The following is a 15,820-nucleotide window of genomic DNA, read 5'->3' as shown; positions in this document are numbered from 1 at the left end:
TAAATAATGCATGTAATTATAATTTAATATTATACCCTCGCAATTAGCTGGTATCTCTCGTGGTGCCGTATATATTACAGTAATTTGTTTTTACGTCTTTTAAAAATACCACCGTCTTGATTTTAATATTGGTGCTTAAATATAGTCAATGTGTGCATTCACTGAATTATTAAGTTAAAAAAAAATTCACTCCAAAAGATATGGCACAGTTCCTAATCAATACATTAAAATTAATGAAGAGTCTCGTTAAAAATTTATAAGTTTTCATTTTTGCACTATCCAAAGTTGGATACTAAAAGCATAATGGCTGAATTTACCATTTAGAACTTGATCAGTATGAAGTAATATTTTTATGCGGCTAAAAAGAAAATATTTTATTACATAATAAGAAAAACAGTGCTTTCAATTGCTGACATGAAAATACAAGAACTTAAATAATAAAACTTAGCCAATAAAATTGGTTTATAGGCAATAAATTTTCAGTCGTAAAACCTTTAAATGTAGGTAGGTCTGTGAGTTGATAGCATATCTCGGGCATCAAGGTAAGTATCTTTACTTGTTTTAATTTAAAGTAGCAGCTTTTATGGATTTCATATAAAACTATTTGAACCTCCTTACCTTGCGATTTCATCCATATAACCATAATCCGCCTTCAACTTCAAGATGCTATCCTTATAACTAGTCACAAAGGCCTCACTACCAAATAAACTTATTACTTTCGGAAAAGAATTAAAAATTTACATCACCTTTCACGAGAATAAATCTTGATAACAACGTGCGCATTTTTTTTTCTTCTACATTCCCTCTATTTTTATATATTTATTTTATTACTCTTGATTTGACCAAAATTCTTGACAGGATATCACAAGGAATCTGATATAAATCTCCTTTTTGTGAAATTATACTTAATTTACTGAAGTTACTTACCTGTTGGCTGCTTTCAGTGACTAAAATCACAGATTGTTGTTAGAGTGGGTCACGTGAGAGGATGTAAGGTGAAGGTGTGGAAAGTATGAATGAAACTAGCCAGTTTTCAATTTTTGCATTTTTTATTTGTTGTTTTATGAGAAAATAAAACAGCACAATAGTAAACATAACTATATTGAACTATACATTTAGAAGACGGTATAATGCTTAAAGCTATAATGTACTTAAAATTTATTACCATACATTTTATAAGTATTGATTAATACATGCCGTAAATGACCTGCTAATTATATAGGTATCTGCCGTACCTACCACAAACCGCAAAACCATTTAAGAAGATAAGTGCCTAAAGATGCGATAAAGCCATAAAAATTTTGTGATTTTTAATCTTTTACCACATTCTAGTAAAGTTGATCTCGAGGAAGTAAAGTTTTGTAAACTCTTTTAACATTCTATCAACTAACATTAATAATTCGGTCAAGTTCTTGGAAGTTAAGTAACACTATAGTGTAATATTAAGTCATTTAATATCACAAGGCCTTCAATTCTGGCCACAAACCTTAAAATGTAAAAACACTCAAACAAAACATCTTTTCAGACACTCTTTGTACAAAAAATAAATTTAAATTCTATTTACATTAAATATTATTGTATTTAACGGAACACACAGAAAGACTGAAAATTACAATTTTGGGACGTCTTTCGTTAAGCTGCGCATTCAAAAACTGTGGGAATTTTAATTCCAATTGTTGGAACTCAAGAAATTTATTGCTATGATTGATTACATAAAGTTATTGTAACGGCTAGGACGATTATTACACTTTTGAAGAGACGGATTGACTTGGAAGAGTAAATACTTACTACATTCAAAGTGATGCAATTTGCATCCACAATCACAAAACAGTCCCCTCGTGTTTAACGATGTCCCGCAACGTCTGAAACAATGACATAAAAAACACATCATTAAAATGCCGTTTGGTGCACAATAAGATTAAACGAATCGCTAAAACAACGAATTTCCGTCACCTTGAGAGCATATTATACTCAGCAAACTACTAATTAATAAAAACCCATTAAACTTTTATTATCACCGCACTGGCCATAGTTAATTTGTATAATTGCCCACAAACTAAAAATGTTTACGAGCCATAAACTATGGCAGAATAAATAATATGTTGGTATACCTGTAACTGTTTCATTTTTATTGCAAAATGGCGGCTACATTTTGTCATTTATGCATAATTTCGTTTATATCAGTTTTATTTACGGCTTTTTAATGGCTATTGTTAACTGAAAACGTGCTCAGAATGTATTGTTTTTTTCTGACGCGGGGCGCAAAAAGACTTCAGAGCCGGACCCGCCGTTTACTCCTGAAATAATTTATTGTGATTAAGCGATTTCTACCCGCGAATCAAAGCTCAAGCAGTGAAAAAATCAAAAAATTTGTGTCCCCCGTTCGATGACATTTTTTTAATTATTTTTAGTGGGACGTGTTGACAATCAGCATTATTGCGTCGAAAAATAAAATCCGTCAAGCGCCGAAGGCACTAAAATTTGTAACGTTCGAAATAGATTCGCATGTCTGTGGCTGTCCCACTTAAAATTTAACGACGTGCATGTTTCTGCTTAGCAATTATTTTCAGACAAAGTTTTATGATTTTTAAGAATTTCTCATATGATTTGTGAGCCGACAGCGAAAAAGTGTCGTAAATTATTCAAACGTATTACATGCAACTACTTATTATAATAATAATCTTGCGCAAGATCCAGACGGACAGTGGAACGGATTTTATGGATCTCAAAGTTGGAGATGTTAGGAGAAATAAAACGAATTTCGCCAGTCGAGCCGAACAAATTTATGGTTCACGTTATTATTCACACTGGAAAAGCTATAAAGTCCATCCGAAGTGTAATTATAATTTTGTCACCCACAAAACGTCAGAATGCAGTAATCTCCGACGAATTAGGTCGTTTTATCCAGACAGATATTGCCCTAATTGAAAGAAGGCATAAAAATTAAGTAATGCACGAAGCAAAATTCCGGGACAATAAACCTGGATTTTTCACTTAAACAACAGTTAATTACTTAACGCAATTTGTCCGTTTCCAAATTCTTAGCTTTATTTTGGGTCGAAGACGTAAGTCAGAATTTTATTATCGGAATGCAAATTGCAGCTGCTGAAAAGCCATTTTATTAGGTACAAGTTCCAACAATTTATTATTGTGCAAACCAGTCGTTGACGTAAATTTCTTAATTTCTTTAACGCAATTAATGCGATCCTCCTCTCTCCGTACAAGCAGGAACGTTCAAGGTATGTAATTAAAATGGCGCTTTAAAAAGAAAATGGCCGTATGTTACAACGGTTCCCATGGATGGTTTTGTACTACAACACCCGGATGGTTGTTGTGATGTGGAACGCCGTTTTGATGCTAGTTAAAACTTGTTGTGTTAAAACCTCGCGAATCATGGGCCATAAAAGCTTTGATGTTGGATGTGCCGTAAATCATGAGGCGCGTAGCGCTATAGAATACATGCTTCTTCCATATTCTGTGTTCGTGGAATGAGATGTGCATATATTTATTATCTAATAATAATTCTACAAGCTATTATTCTTGAGGTCTCATTTACCAGACAACGGTTCATACATTGCGGCAGGACTACCTAGCTTTGCCTCAGGTGGCCACTTCTTTATTGAAATCCAACAAAAAAAATACAGTAGAACCTCTCAACAACGGACACCGATGGGAAATTTTTAATTGTCCGTTGTGGAGAGGTGTCCGCTAATAGGAGGTGGAAATTTTAATCTAGGTTTTGTTACGTTCCTACAAAAATGTCCGTTGTGAAGAGGTGTCCGTTATTCGGAGGTTAAAACAATAATTGGTTTAAAAATGTCGTTTTGCTCTTTATTAAGTTAATAGGAATTATCATGAGCCTAAAAAAAATAATAAATAACACTGTCTTTTTAAATATTATCAAGATCAAGATTTTTTACTTCTTAATTCAGTAGTGTTGAAATGTAAATTAAACAAGACAATAAAATGTAACAAGTTCCTTAAGTGGTTGACAAAACGATGGAATAATTTTAGAATACATTATACCTACCAAAAACCCACAATTTACAATCGAGTCGCCTGGAACATTTATTGTAAATTAATTCAACTGCAAACATAAGAACCAAGTTAACAAGAATAAAACTGTGGAACAGAATAATATCAATATTCACAGTAGTTTTATCTACTTGTTAAGATGTTAATCTGAGAAAAAGTAATTTTATATTCCCCATAAAATCCAAATCCAAATGATTATGAGCTGTCGAAAGACTGATGTCAGTGTTAACATTTATATGATATTTTTAAAGCCATGAATGTCACTGCTTACAGTTTCCATAATTTCGTTGTAAATTAATTTAAAATGTGTTAGTAAAAATTTAAATACCCACTCTGAGAAGACTTCACGTCCAATTTATCTGTCGTAAACCTTTTACGGGAGGTGCACCAAATATTTATTTAAGAAAATTACAAATGAGATAATGAGGTTCACATAATAATTAAAGTAATGACCGGCAAGTGGGCAATTAATTTTAGGAGTTTCATTTTGGCGAAATATCGACGAAAGAGAGCATCGGAACGTCGACTCATAAAACTGTTAATCCAAATACCTCCTTCAGTCTAGAACACCGAGGATGAAAAACAAGACCGAAAAAAGCAAAGACCTTTGAAAAGAGCACATAAAAGTCAGGAAACACATATATTACAAAGTTTATATGGGTTAGACTTAGTCTGTAAAAGAACCGACAATAAAAGTATCCCAAAACAAAACAAAGGTGAAAAATTTTAACTGCCCCGCACAACGTACATAAAAACCTATGCCAAAAAAGTCAATCGTAAAATGACTGTTAGTTAAAGTTATGAGTTGAGAACCATAAAGTAGGTCTGCAGTTTAGCAAACTGCTCTCCACTCTTCGGAATAGAGCTTGATTGCTGCAGCAGGACTTTGGTCCTGCAAATTGCAGGTTTCCGTTTGACCACCCGGAGTTTCAATTTTCCTGATACTAAAGAACTTACATTTTTTACCAAACAAATTCGTAAAAAATTTAACAAAGTAGGACATTATCATTAGCATGTGAAAGGGCCTTTTACTACGTCCAAATTTAGTAACAAGTCACACATCAATAGAAACTTGTAGACTGACATAATTAGGTAATAAACTGTTGTAATGTATTCATAGTACTTTTATGATCCCTAACAGAATGAAAGCGGCTCCCCAACACCAAGTGGAACAAAACAATTGGCGGTTTCTTACCTTGATCAATTTGTTGAGAAGTCGTAACTCATAACAAGCAAGAAACCGAATAAATTTTACAACTTATTACCTATTTAAAAATTCATGAACACAACAATCTACCGTTGAGTAGAAAAATATTCCGAAAAATAAAAATTAAATTTGAAAAGCCCATCCTGAGTTGAATAAAAATGTAGAAGTTCAAATCTAAGATCTAGCTCTAATATTGCAGCTGCAGCAACCCATTGCACATTTTGTAGCTCTGTTTGTTTAGAAGCCAATAGTTCTCGAAGTGAAACCTAAATACCTAATGCCTTTGATCTAGTCATCCCCTGAAGATTTACGGACTCGAATTACGATCGCGCTGCGAATCAAATAGCGCATTTTATACTTGGCCACTTAAAGCACCTGCATTCAAAATGAACAATGAAGCGAATAAATAAGAAGAGCGTTTAGAAGCGGACGAATATTCGGCGAGCAATTTTCGCTTTTGAACCACGTCTAGGCATTACATAATACATAAAACCGGCTATAAATATATTTTACAATTTCGTCAAGTGCGATATAACTTTGGTATGAATAAGGTATGGAGTTATAAAACTGAGCCACATCTTGCTTATTGAATCGAATTTTATAACGACTGGTTTATATGGCGGATTCGGAATTAATGCCCGCCTAAGGCAAGCACACACGTTTCAGGGAGCTTTAATTAGGATAATAAAATGTGCTTTTGGCAGTGGTGATTTTGCAAACGAATCTTAAGACGATCGTAATAAAAATCAATGACAAACACGAATTCAATGGCTTGTCGTCGAGTTTGCTCTATTGATCCATTCACGAGATCGGTCTATTGAAAACTATACGAGGAGAAAAGTTTAATTTATTTCACTGCTTCCTCTAAATAGAGAATAACGGTTGGGAATTAAGGCCACTTAAAGCCACCATTTGTCAAAATTTTTATGGCCAGGTTAGATTTTATAAATAAAGCAGCCATAAAGTATTTTATAAAGGGTATATTACTCATATCTACATAACAGGCATTCCTTTTAAAATGGTATTAGCCACTCTAAAATTTTTCAGCCAAACTTAACGATGCAAGTAACAAATTACGCATGAGTAGCATTAAGCACTTTTTCAACTTTTAATGGCTAAAAAATAAATATATACGAAGGAGGTAATTTAGTAGTTAATTAAAACATAATCAGTTCGGAAACTTTAAAGCATATAAAACCCTATTAGCAGCTTTATTCGCCTATAAAGCAAAATCTGATAAAGAGCCGTCCGTTTTGATAATTTGTTGTATAGACCTTTTAAGGGCAAATTTATTATGCGACTTCTCCGCGTACCTACACCTCAATTTTTATTACGACAGTGGCAAACAACAAAACAGCCAATTTATGTGTGTACTACATAAACAAGAATTTTAAAAGGCCTTAATTGTGGGTAAAAATTTGTGAGTGCATTCCCACATAAAATCATAAGCATCGCCTCTTCTGAAAAGCTGTTAATTTGTATATACTCACCTACTTTAATCAAACCGTGGCATAACATTCCAACAAAAATAAAAATTGTGAGAAGTCAATTAACCGGCCTTTATTGTAAAACATAAATAAGACAATTTGCACTACCGCAGAATGTTTGCATATTGTCTCACAACTGTGGTTAAAATGTTAATATTATAACCACGACTGTAACCCTAAATTTACGAGGATCTAGTTTTATGTGTCCATCACACCACCCAGTAAATGTAACGAATAATCATGTTGGTCATTTTATTTATATACCCACTTATTAGAAAAAGCAGTATATCACTTGATCAAATTTTAATTACGCCATATTTTAATACAATTGGGAAACGAAAAACAAATAGGTCATGGGTGGAGTTGAGTGGAACGAATGATATATTTTACAGATTACAGATGCATTTTGATTACATTATTCCAACTCACTGCTACATTAAACTGCATACAATTCAAAGATTGTCTATTGTTTTAATAACAGTTGCCCATTGAATGATACATTATCATGAGGCTACGAATTACTTTTTTTTCTAAATGGCCAATTTTAACTCAAATTGTTTCACTAAAAAATAACAATTAAAAGTTATGCTTAAATAAATTCAGTTTCTAGTTGATAGCACACAATTGTCCATTAGACTATTATATTCTTGTGCTACCTCCACCACCTGGGTTCAATACACAATGACACGCCAAATTAACATTGCCAAAAAATTAAATTCTGTTTACGAAGTCTGGATTAAAAATTCACAACCCGAAAACAAATTAAATAACAATTCCAAAGAGTCGTAGGTGTGAAAGGGTGTTTTAACGTTGCCATCACTGACAAATTTTATTTCTGCAGATAGTAGAATTTGATGAACAGAGCTCATTTTCGCCCAAAAAAAGTCTTTAGACTGTATTTTTTTGAAGTTGCAGTTGTGTAAAAAAATCATTCCGGTATCTTTTTAAAATAAAATTGATGACATAGAGCTAGCGCAATTAAATCAGCCAGTTTAAAATTCCTGCGAGGAGACGATATATAAACAGCCGCCGCATTTTATGTGAGTTTTAAAGACTTCTGCGGGATATAGGGTAGTGAGAAAGGACAGTGATAGGAAAGGAGGATAAATGTAACTCGTCACGAAGGCTACACTCAGGGAATATTGCAATTTTTAGCATCTGATAACGTTTTACATCTCATACCTATCTGAAAAGTAAATAAAGCCTACTTAAAAATATTCGTATTGAACATGGCTGGCGTAAATCTTTATTTCGAAAGCTCGTAAAGCACAGGACGAGACGTTTAAAATATTTTTGATTACACTTTAAAACATAACGTAGGTGAAACAATTTTCATAACAAACGTATGCAAGAGTAAAATTAATATGTAGGGAACATTTTGCAGTTTTATACGTCCATACATCTCTGTATAGGGGGCCATAAAATATAAACTAGCCCATAAAACGGCAGCAACGCCAGCAACGGCGGCATTCAGTACTATTGCTGGGCTATCCAGTTATCCTACATATCGACCGAAAAGCTTTACTTAGGCGAACTTTCAATTTACCCCAGGACACCGTTGCGGAATTTATAGCTCTTTTTAACTTAAACGAAACTTACAACAATTGAACTGTAAGATAATTATTTTGCTTGCTTATTCAACTACTTAAATAAATTGGATAGTAAAAACAAAGAAGCCGCACTTTGATTTACCGAACCGGAAATAACATACGTAAGTGCAAGTAGGTATTACTCTATTCAAGAAAAACTCTCTCGCTGAACATTACCTTTTTGTAACAGCTACTATAAACCAAGTTCTTGGGTGCAAAAAAATTCTGCTCAGTTCTTATAATGAAAATATCAAACTAGTCGCTAGATGTGATTGATATGCATTTTTAAAGTTTATGCCGTCATAAAAATATGAGCTGTGTTATCTGTTTCTGGCAAAGTTATTTAAATGTGACATTACAACGATCACTCCGATCGTAAATAAATGTCTCTCGATTTGATCACATATCGTATTTTTCGTGCAAATGACGAATAAAAATTTTTCATGAAAGAATAAAGTGGTACAAATGTATCAACTGAGGCAAAGCGAGCTTTTCCGCGAGCTTGAAAGCCACAACAGAAGCAGCGCTTTGCAGATTACAATAACGTTTATTTAAAAACTATTACTGTAAATATGTGTGCAAGACGGCATCCGATTTGAGTGTCTGTACGACTGCAGCCGAGTGCATATATTATACTTGAAATGCAATATTTTACAAATGCCATAAAACGGATATAAAGTGCGTTTTACGAGTCTGGTTAATGTTGCGGTACGTAGAATGGCTATACCAACTTATTCCCTTTCGGTCAGTTAAAATTTATTATTTCTGCATCCGCTTCAAACTAATTAAACCAAATCCTGATATAGTTAGCTAAAATGTAAGTGGTCATTCTGATTGTCCGCCAAATTTTGGGTGCTAACGGAACCACCAGATTTTCAATCGTGCCTTTAACTCACATTTGCATAATTAATTAACGAGATACAATGCCTGCCGCAACATTTTATTGGGCACTGGCAGACGCTGGAAGTAATAAAATATAAATTAGCTGTTAGTGGGTATTAGAATGCACGTTAACAAAATATAAAGCTCTGATCAAGAGAGATAAAAGATAAGTCAGCTCGGTAATTACAACAACCAATGGACTTAACCATACATCTTACCACCCTGGTTTTCAAACAACTTATACACAATAAAATGGCTATATATTACAGCAAAAACATCTCATTACGCATAGGTATATTTATGCGTACTTTTAACAACATTCAGACATAAAAATCATACGAAGCTGCACTTTTCAAGCTGTTTGAAAGTGCAAAGTGTCACATTAGCAGCTTCCTGGTGCAATGCTGTCGCTGCCTTTTCGATTACGAGCCGAAATTATGGGCCATAACACTCAGAAGTCCTTGCAGCAAAAGATATCATTATTAAATTCCACGTTCGATTCACTTTACAAATCTTATTGAAGACGTTCAAAAAATCGCGACCGCAAACAGTTAGGCCTTCAGAGCCCAAATATAGAGCACATTTAACTGCAGTTTTTTAAATTTCAGGAAATAATTTCTTGGCATGCGTTCTTACATCACAGACAAAGCACTGACATGTAAATTTTTGAAAAATAATAAAAACAATTTTGGTCAATAAAAGCTTAGTTACTCGTACACAAAAAGTTCCTAGCCGCTATAGCTTTTTCTGAAGAGTCACAAAACAGGTGGATCTTTAACTTTTCGCGGCTTAACCAACTTAAAGTTAAAAAAAATATTTTACTGATTCATTAGCGATTCCCAAAAATTGGTTTGAAAAAAATATTTTTAGTTAGTTGTAAATGAACCAGTTTAATTGAAATCAATGACTAATCTGTCAAGTCTGTTCTCTTGTTAAGCGAACTAATATTAGATTTCGTTGATTTGTTCTTTCATTTTAATAAAAAATGTCCACTTTATCACTTTATTTATTAAAAATTAGTGAGGTTTAAATTATGTGAAGTGAAATCTGCTGGTTTTCCTCGTTGAAAGTGCCAGTCCTTGGCAGTGCGAGTCCTGGAAGCAAGTACCCTTACCTTTATCACGCTCTACTGCTGGGCCTTATGGCTCTAGGGACGATGGGCGGCGAGTGAGACGGCGACGTGCTTGTGGGGACTGATCCTAACAGAGTGGCAGGATGATACATGGACATGGATGGCAAATATACGGGCGGATAGATCGCAGTTGCAGCATTTGGGTACAATCCTGAATAAGGGATGTGGTGGTAGGTGTACCTTGCTGCTTCGACGGCGGCCAAGGCTCGAATTTCTAGGAATGCTGGAAATAAGTACAAAACTCAGGCAAAAACACAATTTTTGATTTCTCTTATTATAATTCAAAAGCGTCAAAGTTTAGCGAATTGATGTGCTGCAAAATTGCTCGTTTTGGCGTTTTATCGCAATCATGCGCCCGGCTTTTGAATAGACCGTTAAATGGATAAATTGCAAAATGCTGAAGTAAATTTAGAACACTCTGGGTGAGACAATAGTTAGAATTTACGAGCCTATTTCTATTTTACAATGGTTCATACTTGCTAAATATAATGCGTTTTTACTGACTTGAGCGGAAGTTTGAGTCGTAATGTCGAATGAACAGACCCAGGTGGCAGTTTTAAAACAACTATGTCGCCGCTTTATTTCGCGGTATGTTATCTTAAATGTATCAATTTTAGAAAGACGGTCAAAATGGCGATAATTACGATCGAATAAACGTGGCTTCAAAGATTGCGCGAGCTTTGAAAGCACGTGCGAAATTGGCAATTTTTGCAATTTCTGGCAGCTGAAGCAGAGAGCAGCCATAAAAAATCGCGTCGCCGTCGTCCGTTGTATAATACATCAATATAGCAAAAGCACGCATATGCACATACTAAAAATATTATAACCTCTGCATTTACGGTGGTCATAAATTACACTTTAACGATGCTATGCAGTTGTTTCAAAACATAACAGGCTCTCACTAGCACATTTAATAAAAATTCATTCACACTGTTCGCATATATTGGCTTATTTGTAAACTATCGGCGCGAACAGTCCCTTTTGTTTGGTGTTCACAACTACACACCAGCTTAACTCCCTGTTTTCTTTCGCCGACAGAAATAGGTGAGATAAACGGAGCAAAGCTCTCGCATTCTAAAAAGCTCCAAGATAAAGCACAAAGTAAACATAAAATAAATCATGCAGGTACAAGTACCCACAACTTTATTGCTAATGAAGTTCGTGATTTATTTTGCTCCAGCTAGATGCCTTACCTTCATCAATCTGCCTCCACGCCTCGTCTTGATCTTTGGCATATTTGAGAATAACGTCCACTAGCGATATCATTTTCCACGACAACTGGAACTTATCCTTAAGTCTTTGGCAGAAGTCTAACAGAATTTCAGTGTCACGACCTGCCAAACAAACACAAAAATAAACACCGATTAAGGCTGAGATTTTAGGGAAGGGTGGGATTTCGCCTGCAGAAGGTTGGATAAAGAAATCTAACGACTCAACGACTAAAATTTCTAATTAAATTAGATTAGAACTTGGACAAACCACCCTTTATCAAATTTTCATTTCTTCGTTATTTTTGATAGACTATACTCTTTTTTTATTTTTAATAAGAATTAAAAAATAAATAAAAAACATCATTACCTACTCACAGAAAAAACCGTAATGTTGCAATTACAAACATTAGAAAAGTGTGAAGAGAACCGGCTTCTCATTATATTATTAGAAAAACTTATTACCGCTTTTTCGTTGACATAATTATTTGAAACTATGATCTATTGCGTAAAAGCAACAATCTTCATATTAATTTTTTAAACATATTTACTTTTTATTATTATTTATTTAAGCTACACGACTAGAAAAAATTTACTTTGAAAATAGAACCTCAAAAAAATATAAGCTACCTGTTACGCGTACTTTCATTCATCAAAATATTTTTGAAATCTTCTTCTCTTAAAAATTTCTCTATGAGAAATATTTAGTTCATGTAGGTACTGTTTTAAAAATCTACTCAAATTACTTTTAATTATCAAACGCATTGCAACAAGTTTTTTCCAGTTCAATTATTAAAAAAAATTATTACGTGAGCACGATATCTAATACAGAAATTTCTTCGTGTATCATAAATTTCTCTTTGTTCAATGAAATTACTACAGAATTATTAAACCTTGAAACAGAGATAGGTACCCGACCTACCGCAATTTGAACTTCTATTTTACCAAGATAGTAGCATATCTAGCACGTGTATACATTGTATTTAAAGTACAAGGTCGTGCTTACTTTGTTGCTATACAAGATAAGTTTGATAATATAATAAACTGACTTATCTGTCCAGACACTTAATTTTTTTAGAAATTGCATAGAAGTCATTGCCAAGGTTTATCGTTAGATAACTAATCCTAATACGCTTAAAATAAATGGTATTTGTCCTAACTTTGTTTAAAAATTAGTAGTTTTCCAAAAGCTTTTATACTACGAATTTTTCTAACTTCGATCCAAAAACGGGCAGGGCTTTAATTAAACGATTTATGCAAATTGCAATGTAGAAAGAACACTAATTTGCATTTAATAGCGCGTTACTGGTACCAATTTATCGCAACCAGTTAATCAACAAAAGGGGAAATGACTTAATACACATTTCAGGTCTTACGATCCATAGTAAGATTCTATGAATGTCACAAAATACAGATAAACAACTGCCAACATACTTAGCTACTTACAAAGATGTAATAAAAAATAACTGCAGTCATGTTTCAAATGGTGCAATCATTTTCATTACGTTAAATTTCATACTAATAAAATAAAACACCAAGAATGATTAAAAACATCGCCAGCAGTCGCTTAATTGTAATTTATGAAGTAATAAATTTCATCATCGTATTGTTTATTATATTACTAAATAATAATAGGAACGCACTCATAAAAATATTTCCTTGTGATATGTGGAATTTATTATTAAATTTATTAGTTTTTCATTCAAGCTATGTAACATGTGACTTTGGATTAGGTAAGAAAATTGCCAACGAACACGTGCAACTTTTTAACGCAAATGTTACAAGAGTTATTACGTCTAATTACACTTATGTGAACCCTTGCCAAAAACAATAAATTTATTCTACAAACGACTGAATTTGAAAACCCACGCAATAGGACAGAATTACTTTTACTGGTTTAATTAAAAAAATTGTGGGGCAAATCACTTGTTAATACTACACTGCACAAGAGGATGCTTTCTCATGTTGGCTAACACAATAATATTCAGCACAGTATTGTGGAAAGTCGGAATGAAAGTTTACGAGAACATTTGAAATTTTTCGACCTTACGGAAGCAGCTGCAAGACTTACCTTATAAGATTTAGAATGCTCTTGTGACACATTCTCTACTTCTTCAAAAACATTTTGGGTAAACGTTCCCAGTTGTCATAAATTTCACATCAAAAATATACTTTACAACTTTGAAATGTTTGAGAAATGTTACTAAAGCTAAATATTTCTAGTAATACGATAAAAAAATACTGTCCACAAAATAACGAAGCTTCGGTCCTCTGAGGTTTCTTGAGTCCACGTATAATACTTTAATGCATTAAATATTTGGTTTAACTATCAGTAACAACAATAAATAAGACGGCTTGAGCTGATGCGGTGCGACGAAGTCTATATTAAGACGTTGCATTTAAACTGCAGGTTGACGGACTTGAAGGATGGATTGCTGCTGAAACTTCGTCGGTCTTGGTTCTTGTTATCTATAAATGGTAAAGAAAAAAGGGGACATGCATTACTGTTTCAGACTGGCAACAAAATTTTGAAAAACACCCAAAATCTACTGAATTTGAACAGAAAGCAAGAGGAAGTTAATCGAAACTACAAATTTTGGGTGATGGTTAATTTTTTAATCATCCATACTGACGCGTTGAATTTCGAAGCTCCACTCCGTCGTACATGTTGAGGTTGTGCAGTCTTGAGTACTCATTCACAACACGCTTTCCTAAATTAAGTGTATTAAATTAAATAATTGCAACTGATTATGATTTACAAAATAAAGTGACCCCAAAATGCAAACACTTGCATAATGGTTAACAAAGTTTCGTACAATAATTATCATAAAACTAAAATTATTGCTAAGAATTTAAATTTTTCAATCGTCACACTAACCTTCATCGATCCGCCGGGAAGCCTCTTCCAAGTCGGCCCTCGCATCCTTCAGGATGGCGTACATCAACGGCATCATTTCCCACGGATACTTGAACCGTTCGAGTAATTTTTGACAATCTTCTAACAGGTCCGTGCTTTGAGCTGAAACAATGAATACGTCTGTGCAATTTTGAAGCCATTACCATAAATTGCAACAAGGGATTCATCAAGTTTGGGTTACACACCGGTGCTTTCGAAGGAATTCGCACAGACATACATTGTTTAGGCCACAAATTCCCATTTCGATCGCACGTTTTAGCTATCTTTTAAATTGAGAACAATAAGGTAACAGCGCTTTTTCATACACAGTTTCCTAAAACGGTGTTAAGTGTAATGATGCTCGAAGAAAACCTTTTAAATTTTCAGTGGGTGCATAATACAATGAACTAAAGTGTGGTAAATTAAGTATGTATATCTTTTCAAGGCATGATTACTACCAAAAAAAATCGATGTTCCCTGAGTGCTTGAATTAATTCTCTGGCTGATTTTAAATTTTAGCACAAGTTTGGCGTTGGTAATAAAAAACTAGCTAATTTTAAGAGATTTTATAATATCCATGCAAAATAATGACAGAACACACCACACAGAAGCCATGAAAACATAAAACACAGATCAAGTCCAACCCTGGATTAGAAAGAACTTTGTCGAAAAATGGAAAAAAAAATTAAAGAAAGTTTAATTTTAATCAAAAGATTTGACAAAAGTAACAAAACTACTTTTCATTCCTTAATTTTTCTACAAAAAATAAAAAAGTAATGATAATTAGACACCAAAACGCTTTTCTTTCTGTTTTGACCTTTTTTTAATTTGCAGGAAACTAGATTAAGCATTATCGAAATAAACATCGAATTTAAACTGTGAGCAAACATTCGTGTTAAATTCAAACACAAAACGAAAATAGCAAAATAAGCCATAAACTTATTAAACCCAAACAATTCGCACAATTGTTCAAAATGGCGTAATAAACGTTTCCTGCAAAATCTTAACTCAATTTAATTTTCACAATCTGCACGAGCATTCAGTAGTGACAATGGAAACAATAGAGCAATTAACAAAATACTGGTCTTGTTCTGACATTAGTCAACATTGTATTGCGTGCGCGGTGGGCAGGTAGAAGGAAATATTTTTTCTGTAGAGAGAGCTACTTTCAATAATGCGTGTATCCAATGAGAATGTTAGAATGGTATTCGCCCCACCTTTAACTGCTATCTAAAATTCTATTGGTTATGGTCGGCGTTATGAACACATGTCCGACAGATACAAGGAAGTGATTAATTGCTGTTGCCTCAATTCCCTCAAATGTAAGGCGTTATGTGTAAGCTTGGAGTGTAGTGGGGACTGAATGACAAACGGTTTACGCAAA

At 33.8% G+C, this 15,820-nt stretch overlaps 1 protein-coding gene across 4 annotated transcripts in view; it reads right to left on the bottom strand.

Moving 5' to 3' along the window:
- Window positions 1–1,175: 1,175 nt before the first annotated feature.
- The window catches only part of dsx (doublesex), a 32,090-nt gene continuing 17,445 nt past the window's right edge, over window positions 1,176–15,820 (bottom strand). Inside the window, exons 2-7 of one of the 4 annotated variants that reach the window (NM_001358611.1) lie at window positions 14,419–14,559; window positions 14,174–14,251; window positions 13,612–14,009; window positions 11,526–11,666; window positions 10,315–10,555; window positions 1,176–1,862 (exon numbers count right to left, since the gene is read on the bottom strand). In NM_001358611.1, the coding sequence (NP_001345540.1) occupies window positions 13,921–14,009; window positions 14,174–14,251; window positions 14,419–14,559 (308 nt within the window). In that variant the 3' untranslated portion in view covers window positions 1,176–1,862; window positions 10,315–10,555; window positions 11,526–11,666; window positions 13,612–13,920. Of the gene's footprint in view, window positions 1,863–10,314; window positions 10,556–11,525; window positions 11,667–13,611; window positions 14,252–14,418; window positions 14,560–15,820 lie in introns of all 4 variants that reach the window. The other 3 variants (NM_001358612.1, NM_001358613.1, NM_001358610.1) reach the window with 3 other exon arrangements.

This window comes from Tribolium castaneum, chromosome 3 (assembly GCF_031307605.1).
Source record: "Tribolium castaneum strain GA2 chromosome 3, icTriCast1.1, whole genome shotgun sequence".
NCBI classification, from domain to species: Eukaryota; Metazoa; Arthropoda; class Insecta; order Coleoptera; family Tenebrionidae; genus Tribolium; species Tribolium castaneum.
Note: the sequence above shows the minus strand (reverse complement) of the source record. Positions and strands in the feature narration are given on the sequence as shown.